At 39.6% G+C, this 10940-nt stretch overlaps 1 protein-coding gene across 2 annotated transcripts in view; it reads left to right on the top strand.

The window, feature by feature from the left end:
* The first annotated feature begins 1208 nt into the window (after positions 1–1208).
* Positions 1209–10940, top strand: part of LOC125015176 (GRAM domain-containing protein 2A-like) — a 26108-nt gene continuing 16376 nt past the window's right edge. Inside the window, exons 1-5 of one of the 2 annotated variants that reach the window (XM_047596870.1) lie at positions 1209–1556; positions 1678–1841; positions 2222–2345; positions 6339–6452; positions 9648–9705. In XM_047596870.1, the coding sequence (XP_047452826.1) occupies positions 6343–6452; positions 9648–9705 (168 nt within the window). In that variant the 5' untranslated portion in view covers positions 1209–1556; positions 1678–1841; positions 2222–2345; positions 6339–6342. Of the gene's footprint in view, positions 1557–1677; positions 1842–2198; positions 2346–6338; positions 6453–9647; positions 9706–10940 lie in introns of both variants that reach the window. The other variant, XM_047596869.1, reaches the window with a different exon arrangement.

The following is a 10940-nucleotide window of genomic DNA, read 5'->3' as shown; positions in this document are numbered from 1 at the left end:
CATTATGATTGTCCAGTGTTCTCCTAATTGTGGATTCATGAACATTAATATCAATCAACTAAAAGGGGCCTTTAGTTGCTTAGAAGCTATACTCTGGGTTCCTTTGTGACCTCTCAGACTATTCTTCAAAGTGATCTTTGTTGGTTGACTAATTATGACAACGCTGACACACAGTCTGGACTGATAGTTCTTAATTGTTATTGAACTGCTACCATGGTTACTCATTTGGTAGTTATGTGCAAACAACTCATCAACAGTTTTCTCAGAAATTTCTCAGAAAATGGTTTAAATGTTTATCATCCATGTCCAAAGCTACTCAGCAAAAAACAAAAAACAACAACAACAAAACAAAACAAAAAAACATGTTAATGAAGAAACCTTATTGTTCTTCTTTTGTCCTTCATTTCAATAACAATGTTGTCCTCAAGTGAAAAAAAGAGTTGAAAGTAATCTGGATATAATTGTGATCTCTGATTAATCATTGATACTGGAAGAACTAGTAAAGAAGAAGCACAATCTACAAGTCCAATCTACATTTTCTTATGGAAGAGTATTGGGGCCACCCATGAGAAAAAGAAATTAGACGAGGTTGATTATTTTTTTCATCATGCACATTGAGAAAAAAGTCAAAATACAATTGCAAGAAAAAAGTTGAAATTACTGTCGATACTCCATGAAAGAGTATTGGAGCTTAATTAATAATAACTATTAAGAATTTCATATTCTTGAAATTTCAGCTTTTGTCTCAAAGTGCATGATGAAAACAAAATTTACCGCCTCTATTTTTTTTCGCATGGGTGGCCTGAATACTACTATACTTTTTCTTGATGAACTGAATTTATGTGTTTTTTCATGTGAACTGAGAGGAATGGGTTTGTTTTACTCAAAGGAAGAATGTTAATTGCGTCAAGTTAATTAAAAAAAAATGCTATTTTGTCTCCTTTCAGAGAGAACACAAGATAAACATGAGATTCTTAGAGATAAATGCGATTCTATCTCTTAGTTCTGTTTGCAATTTTTACAATAAACTTATATTTATATAAGGTTTAAAGGTTTTTATTTATTTATTTTAGATCTCTCACAGAATCACTGTGAGGTACAAACTGTACCTCAGTAATGAGCTTCATAAATCTGTATCAAGGTGTAATAACCCATGAGTGTGTTTCACGTATATTATTGATTTGGAAAAGACTAAAGATACTTTTTATTGCCCAACAAGAACTTCATAATTAAAAACATTAAATAATATTGCTAGAGGTTTAAGAATGGGGATTTGGGTTAAGGGAACAGTGATGGAGCACAGTGAGAAGGGTTAGAGGAGGAGTGTTGGATTGAACTGTAGGTGTGACAGGTCAGAAGAGGTTGAGGAATTGCAGAGATTTCTTTTTGTCTGTGCCTCTTCTATCTATTGCCTTAAATGTCCGAGTCTGTCCATTAACTAATTTCATGGAGTTTTTCTCCTCCCCCACATTATTCTTGAGGGCCTCCTTCAAAGACTGCAGATGATGCTGGATGTTGGACGTTTCCTGGTTCCATTGTTTCTGTTGGATTTCCAGGTGTGTGCCTCCTGCACATTGATTGCAGCAGCCGTTATAGCAGATGTTATCACTAGGTTCTTGGCTATATAATGGAGCCTAGTTGTGGTTTCTGCAGAATTAATTTCAGAACATTTTGCAGGCTTCTCTGGAGATGTGAGAAGCTGCGTGTGGCAGGTAACTGGAGATGCGACAGGCACTTTGGTAACTGGCTCACATACTTTGGGAGCTAGCTCATAGGAGTTGTGGCAGTCACTGGACCATGTGGAACAGGAACTGCTGCGGGTACTTCTGAAGCTGCACCAGGTACTTCAGGGTCCATGGCTGGTACTTCACAAGCATGCTAGCTCTCTCTCTATATATAGTATTTTTGTATGCACTGTACGTTTCAAGAGCTAGTTTTAGTTGTTAATGACCTCACTTTGTATTTCTAAGTATGGCTCATGCAATAAAGGTGATCACTACTCATGACTGCCGGGTCATTTAAATATAAATGTTCCAATGCATTTCTGATTTGAAAAAAAGATAGACAGATAGACAAATAAATACAAATATGAGAGATTATTTGATACACAAATGAATTACAGCGAGAAATAAGCTTTTCTTTGAATCCTTCTTACACAAACCACTTTATTTTGAAGATCTTCCTGTCACTTCCTTCAGTGGTGTGAACTTCACTATGGCAGGCTCCCGTTAGCTGCAAAAAGCTCCGCTGCGGCAGATCCTGACGGACGGACCAAGGGTGGACGGACCGACCGACTGTCTGATGGACATAACCCGACGTGACTGAAGACCACGGAATACTCGCAGGTAAAACGACATGTACTGCTGCATGGCCAGCAATGCATTACATTGTGGCTGTCATCACCGATGATGGTGTTGGTGCAGTGGTGGTACTGGTCTCATGCTGCTAGTGGCCCATACACTTTGTGTACTGGAGTAATAATATTGTCGTGATTTAGTGTAGGGGATTGAATTTTTGTGTGAGCAAGCAGTATTAAATCTGTTGGACTACTGGGGGTGCATTCGTTTAAAATCACTACAACCATAAACGAATCACTCCGTAGCATACAGTAGAAATAACAAATATTTGTACTGTATACAGATAATCGCAGATCATTTCTACTTTCTGCCACTTTCTACTCTGAATCTCCTACATAAGGCTGTCTTATATGATTTATACACTGATGAGACATAACATTATGACCACTTTTTTTTAATATTGTATAGTTTCCCCTGTGCCCCCAAAGCAGTTGTGACTCATCATAGAATCTTCCTGTGGTCTGGTAACAGAATGTTGTTAGTGGGGTCTTTGGGTTCTATGGATTGAGGGGAGGGGCCTCTCTGGATCATCCTACAGATACTTGATCAGTTTAGGATCTAGTGAACTTGGAGGCCATGCTTTTTTTGAGTGCGCTTCCTACTGGGGATCTCTGCTGCCATCAAGGAGTGTCATTGCTATGGGGTCTGGTCTAGCTGGGTGCTACATGTCTAAGTAACATCCACATTAATATCAAGTTCAAATGTTTCTGAGTAGAATACTGCATTGTCACAGAATGATCAATGTTCTTCACTTCACATGTCAGTGGTCATAATGATATGCCTGATTGGTATAATGATGGAGAGCAGTAAAGTTTCTGTGTCAGGCTGAAAGTTGTCCCTCTGTTCACGTGGTTGGTTGTTGAGGGGACTGACTGCTAACCAGGAGACACTGCATTCAATTGATGCAGTAGGGTTCTGTCACTGTGTGGCCTCCTCTCTGCCTCTGTAGTTAGCATGCAGCTCTGTGGCCCTTTTTCGCTCCAGTAGCTCTGAATGGAGAATCTCTGTTTTGGCTCATTCTGCTGTGGATTCTCTGTTTCTTGTGTGTGTTTAGTTCTCTAAACAGTCCAGCATCACAAACAAAACACCTCTTTCAGTTTTCAGCTGCAGAGGAGCCGGATGCCCACAAATGCCACATTCATTTTAAACTCTGAATCAGCTTCTGCATGGAAAATGTTAGCAATGATCTGTTGTATATGTAAAAAGAATAAAAGCAAGGTCAGTACGCTGTGATGAGATATCAGTAAACTGTGATACCACTCTAAGTTAATTACAACTTCAGTACATCAAAGGTGAGTATTTCATGTCCCACGGCCAAGTTAAGACAGAGTACTATACACCTACGTCCTCCTGTTGTCATTGCAACATTTTAAAAATAGAGAATTGCGCCTGGTATACTGGTACATGTTCTAAGCAGGGCCACCTCACCTTCTGTTGTATCTATGAACTACTAATGCAGCTGTGTTTTAACTCATCTTCCGTATACTTGCTGAACTACTGAATGAACTCTGATAATAGGGTTTCACAACATATCCTCTAAGAATGTAAGAACTTTTGGTTGAGAGCAATCTCTAGTAACAACTTGAGTTTGAGATATATAAATATAAATATTATATATATTATGTGCAGCAATGTTGCATCCTTAAATTGACATTATCTCAAACATTACACATAATGTTATAAACATTATTATATTCAACTTAAAAATAATAGATATGTTAGATATGACATTTTAAAATCAGTTTACAATGTACAAAGCAGCAATGTTTTTGTTGTACTTCGATTTGAATGTTTAGACATTATGAAAAGCAATTGCGGTTTTGCAGGAATATTGTTTTCTTATCATTTGCATAAATACAAGCAGACAGGATGCTGCTGTAGTGGAGAGCCTTACCAACAGGAAAAAGGGTCACCAGCTGGTTTCACCCCCACTGAGTCATCCAACATAAACCACCGAATATTATCAAGCATCTTTCCCTGCTGTTGCATCAAAGTTACCACTGAAAAAGGCTGGAACGCTTCTGTATGTGACAACATAAAAGGGTTAGATGGGTAATAAAGTAGGAAAGTTCTCTGCCCAATACCACTTTAGTAGTTTAAACTTAAAACCAGCGACAAAAAAGGTGCAGAAAATAAACAGGACAATAAAACGAGAACGAATCTCAATATAATTCTGCTCGGAATCTGAATCATTGTTTAAACAAATGCCTCTTCTTCCCATCTCATATGTTATCTGATTTATAAAGAGTTTATGAAATGAATAATTCTGCTCTTTTGAGTACATTGATCATCAGAATTAATAATTTCAGCTGATAGAGCTGTTACAGTAAATACACAGTTGAATGAAAGCATTGCAACAATAGACGATAATTTACAAGGTGAACTGAATTTGGGAGGCAGGAAGTGGAGGATGTGGTTTTCTTGCAGCTACTGTCAAACAGACATGGAAAGTTTTAGAAAATGTATGCATGACCTCACATTAAAGAAACACAAGCTTTGCCTTTACTTGTATGCATGTCCAGTGTTTCTTCTTTTTTGTTCATTTAGCTTTTGGTCAGTGGTTAACTGCTCCACACAATGATCACAATAATAATAATAATAATAATAATAATTCATAATTCAGCCTTTTCTCAGTTCAAACTCAAAGTTCAACAAACTGATCCATCTCTAAACAGGCCAGCACACCTTACTGTTAAGTGGATTAACAGAAGTTGTACAAATGTGTTAAAGACTCCCATTACATCAAATCACCTGCATATCCCTGAGGTGCTCCTTGATTTAATCAGCCAGGTGAGACATCTGTGCGAGGAAACCAACAGACGACTCAGTGAAAAGCGCCAGGGAGGAGGAGGAAAAGGCTGAAGAGAAACAGGGCCACACGTGTGTGACAGCATTTCACCTCTGCATTTAGCTTCTTTTACTTTTTGATGCTGTTGCCTTGGCAACAGAGGACATCACTGCATTCTAGCACCACTCCTTGTATGTAATCCAGTACTCACTATAGTAAAGTAGTATTTCACTGAATAATTAAATTGTTAAAAAAAAAAGTGCCTGTTGTTTTTTTTTTTTTTTTACCTGGCCTTTGTAACTAGTAACTATAACTCTACACTATAACCATATGGTCCACTGTGATCCAGTCGTCACTGTTTGACATAAAGCAGGTACACAGACAAAACACACAAGCATAAATACCACCGCTGTACTACTAGTAACCACTGGCTTGTCACACCAGTCAAATGAAAACCACCCCTGCTAATTGACCTCTGCGGGCAAAACCTCATTTAGAGCTTGAATTGGAGCTGCTCAAGGTGATGAAGCATAGTAGAACACTGGACACAATCTATGCATGGTTGTTAAACAGCAGCTAAAACATTTTTACATAGCCTTACAGTAGAACTGAATCACTACAGAACTGATTTCTTGGATATAACTATCCCTCTAATATTGTTCAGTTAGTTCTAACAGAACCTGGTTTCGCGGACCTGTATTTCCAGTCTGACAGCTGCAGACATTAGTCTTGGTAAAGATTCAACTTCCACCAAAAATTTCCATCATGCACATCCAGCCAGTCAAAACAGATATGAACGAAGTTGTGCCATAAGGAAGGATGGATTTTGAGAAATGTACTATGGTAAATATGTGTCAGAGACATGGACTTCAGGAGGACCAGCACTGCAAGTAACGGCTTCTGAGTCCGGAACCAGACCGCGGTCCCCCTCCTTTTAGTACATCATCCATTGTATGAATCTGTTACAGTTTGAATGGTTTCTCTCCTGAAAAAGACAGCTGGTCTCTCTGAATGTTGGTTACACCTTTGCTTTCTGGTGCAGCCTCCTCCAACCTCATCCCCCTGTAGTGGGAATACAGCTATGTGCAGACACACGTCTGTTTTACCACTGACAGCCCGTAAAATCTTTTCTACGGACAATAAATATTCTTCTTGTTGTTGTTTAATCCTGTTCTCCCCTCTAAAATTCACAGGCTGATGATGATGATGTCGGAGAATTTGGAGCTGACTGATGATGTTAGTGTCCTGCCCCCCCATGAAGTGGAGTCCCCCAGGGAAGAGGACGGACATTGCCCCTTGCCCTTCAGGTGAGCATGTGCCTTTTAGAGCTTTGCTGGCCAGCCATGTGGCTTGTATCTGATGCCATGGCTTCAACGGTCATAATTTTCAAGCCAATGGACCACCTTTAAACATTTTTATCGAGGTCTTAATTGGATGTGCAAAATGCATCACCACAATACTGTTCACCACATGAACAAGATTTGTGTGAAACGTCTTCTGGAATCTCTTTGGAGAATTAATCGGGGGATTTACGAGGTTTCCTGTAGTTTGTCGTCCACTTTGTTTTTTTTTTCCCTACGTGTGATAAATATCTTTGCCACATTTATTTGCAATTCTTTCCCAAAAGCTTATTGATCTATCCTTTCATTTCTGCCAGGACAATAAAGTGTTACACAGCTTTTTATTATTTAGACTCAGTTTAGATAGGCATCACGATAACCCGTTTCATTACTTTATTATTTGAGGATAATGTTAAAATCCAATGACAACCCCACTATGAGTTACCTGAATACTACAGCAAGACTGTTGTAAACTAATTTATAATACAAAGTGTGAACAGTATGGTTGATTCTCTTCCAACTCCTTCTTATTACCCATTCCCTCATTAGTCCTGAAAAATCCTTTGTGTGTGTGTGTGTGTGTGTGTGTGTGTGTGTGTGTGTGTGTGTGTGTGTGTGTGTGTGTGTCTCCGTGTACATGTGTGTATATGTGTGTATATGTGTACGTGCATTTGGCAGCAGATAAAAGCTGAGTAGACGTGCAGGAGAGACAATCCACAGAGAGGGACAGCCTCTCTCACTGCTCTGTTATTCCTGTCACGTAGAAAACAAGCTGCATGAGAAGCTGCAGAATTGTGTGTTTGTGTGTATCTGAGTGTGTGTGCCTACAGCACGTGCAGTTTGCTCACGTTTCCAGCCAGCAGAGCTCAGAGCAAAGGATAGGCTGATGGGAGGAAGGAGATGTGTGAGTAGCTGGTGTTCATTTAAAGGTCTAAAACCTAGAATCTATTGATGTTGTATAGGTAAAGTTTAAAAAGGTGTCTTTTAAACACATGGTGTAGTTTCTGTGGGAATTTAAATGTATCAAAAATGTGATTAGTTGTTACAAATCTGTTCCCAAAAAACTGCAGAAAGATAATATGAAAAAATGGGAAGAGGAACACACAGCTATTAACATGCTATACGCACAAATGCATGAGTAGCAATAAAGGAGAAATTTGAAAAGAAATTACAATAGGTACTTGGTGCGAGAGAAAAAAATAAGTGTAGGTGAGGGGTGTAGGTGATAAGATAGGTGCTCCCAGCAGCCTAGGCCTAACTAAGTAATGGTTCAGTCTAGCTCTAACTATAAGCTTTGTCAAAAAGGAAGGTCTTAAGCCTGACCTTAAACGTAGAGACAGTGTCTGCCTCCCGAACCCAAACTGGGAGCTGGTTCCACAGGAGAGGAGCCTGATAGCTGAAGGCTCTACATCCCATTCTACTTTTAGAAACTCTAGGAACCACAAGTAGACCTGCACTTAGAGATCGTAGTGATCTGTTGGGACAATATGGTTCTATGAGGTCTTTCAGATATGATGGAGCTAGACCTTTCACGTATGTAAGGAGGAGAATTTTAAATTATATTCTAGGGATATACAGAGAGGCGATGGGAGGAACTAAAACTGGAGTAATAAAATCTCTCTTGTTTCCTGTCAGCGCCCTTGCTATGGCGTTTTGGATTGATTGTATTCTTTTTACAGAGCTATTTGGACAGCCACACACTAATAAATTATACTAATCCAGCCTGAACTAATATTTCAGCATCACTCTGAGACAGGATGTTCCTAATTTGGTGCAGGTGAAAGAACACAGTCCTGGTCATCTGCTTTATGTGCAAATTAAAGGACATATCCTGGTCAAATATAACACCAAGGGTTTTGACAGCAGTACTGGAGGACAAGGCAATGCATCCAAAGAAACCAGGTGATAAGATGACAAATCTCTGAGATTTTCGGGCCAAATACGATGACTGCTGTTTTGAAGTTGGCCTGCCACCAGAGATGTTTTCCACACAGCACAGTGGAGGGGGCACCATCATGATCTGAGCTGCTTTTTCGTTCAATGGAACAATGGAGCTTCGGGTTGTGCAGGGGCGTCAAACAGCAGCTGGATATGTAGAGATGTTGCAGCAGGCATCCTTGATGACAGAGGGCCTTCGTCTGTGTGGTAAGGACTAGGTTTTTCAACAGGACAATGCTGCAGTTCACAATGCCCGCCAGACAAAAGACTTCTTCCAGGAGAATAACATCAATCTTTTGGATCATCCTGCATGTTCCACTCATTTAACTCCGATTAAGAACATTTGATGATGGATGGCCAGGGAAGGTTACACATATGAACGTCAGTTTCAAACAATGGATGCCCTTCATGAAGCCATGGGGGCAGCTGTGGCTCAGTTAGCGGTTCAATCTGCGGAGTGTGCCATATGCCGAAGCGTCCTTGAGCAAAACACGAAACCCCCAGTTGCTCCCAGTGCAACTGGCACTGGTTTGAGTACCTTTGAGTAGGTAGCAAAAGGCTAAGCAAAAAGCAAGACCATTCACCATTTACCATCATTACCACCTGGAGCGACGTTCCCACTGGCCTTCTGGAACCAGTAGCATCAAGCATGCCAAAACGAATTTTTGAAGTGATCAACAAGAATGGTGGAGATACTAATTTTTTGAGACTTTCAATTCTGTTTTAGGGGGGTTTCGTTTTTTTTTTTTTTTTTTTTTTTTGAGCTGTGGTCTTAGACTTTTGATCAGCTGATGAACAGCCTGTTTCATTTAAATTATTATTTTCAATAAATTGCCTGCTCTTTGGTCTCTTCCTCCCATTTCTTCATTTGTGCATTTTGAAGCTCGACTTAAAACCTTTCTAAGATCCAACAGTGCAAAATGCAAATTCTTGCAATTTTGTAATAGTCTTAAGATCAGGATTGTATTTTCTTATAATTGTCCCAGAAGCTTTTAAACTTGAATTTCTGTATACTTGATGAAAGAACATTTAAGCTAAGTAAATTAGGCAGAAAGTGTACTAGTGCTTGTTCTTGATAGCCAACACTGGTCTTCACAGCACTCTGTGGGTATTGTTGCTGACAACAGTACTGTCTGTGACCCAGTGACCTAATTCTTTGCAGTTCTTGTAATTTAGGTTCAGTTTGGGAGAGTCTAATCTTTATTAATTTGGTGTATCTTGCAGACTACAACTGATTGACGATTTAACCTACGAAGATGTGAAGAAGTGTTACAGAGGATCAGTAAGTTCTTCACTCTCAGCAAAGCAATATTAACCACCTTATTTAAGTGCACACACACACAAGCACACACACAAAGGGAGAGGTCCAAAAAATGACGGCACACCAGACAGACCAGCGGGAGTTCTTTGAATTCTTCTTTTAATGTCTCGGCAGAAGTTTCCGGCATCTGTATTGTCTCCATGTGAACACGTTCAGTGGTGGGTGTGTGTGTGTCCGTGTGAATGATCAGTTTGAGTGGACAGAAAGATAAAGTCTACCAACAGTCCCCAGCTGCTCAAACCCTGAAGTTTAAGTCTGAGCTTCATGATTGAATGTAAATGTTTAAAGCTTTGTGCCAACCATAGGGAAGAAGTAGTCTGAAACCTCATATTAAAGCCTCAGCTGACAAACAATGTCTAGAGTGTCTAGTAAAAATCTGGAGAAATCTTTTAATAAGGTGCTAGACTTAACAATGAGACTTAAACTGAGCATACAGGGATATCTAAAGAAATGTAACTGCTTCTTGGGAATACTAGGGGGGCTGATGAATATTGATGAAAATGGACCACCATATCCATAATGGCAGAGAGTACAGGCAGACAAAGAGCTCAATTCTCATTATTCATCAAATACTGGCAGCAACACAAAGGAATCTTTAGCATATACACGCATAGCAAATGATTGGCCAAATAAGCTGAATGCAGAATGAATCATTTTGAAAAATGATAGATGAATGATTTTTGTTTGACAGAATAAGAATTGTACAAAAGATGCTCAATAAATTGACATACTAAACACACCGGACTTAAGTGCTTTAGTATTCTGTTCTTTTGATTTCCTCAGTGGGAAGCTCTTTGGCCCTGTTCAGGCCTTGCATTAAAGTCTGACCAGGGCAATGTGATCTCACATTAGTACCCATGTTCACATTTGGCATTAAAATGCACCTCCATATGTATCCTCACAGAGCTCTTCAGATCTTTCTTTGTATGCAAATAAACAACATCATTTGAGGCGCAGTAGAATATTTTGACAACCGGCAAAAGAGCTGTGATTTTGTGTATGCGTCAACTTGGGCACACATGTGAAGGTATTATTTATTGATCTCCACTTTGACGTGAGTTATTTTCGAGACCTGCACAAAACTCAGATTGTAACTCCATCTCTGGACGCTTACATACACACCCTAACTTAACTCTGCATGGCTAGGGTCGGCACAGTGCTGTGGTGGTTAGCACTGATGCCTCACAACAAGAAGG

The sequence above is a fragment of the Mugil cephalus genome, chromosome 10 (genome assembly GCF_022458985.1).
Source record: "Mugil cephalus isolate CIBA_MC_2020 chromosome 10, CIBA_Mcephalus_1.1, whole genome shotgun sequence".
NCBI lineage: Eukaryota > Metazoa > Chordata > Actinopteri > Mugiliformes > Mugilidae > Mugil > Mugil cephalus.
Note: the sequence above shows the minus strand (reverse complement) of the source record. Positions and strands in the feature narration are given on the sequence as shown.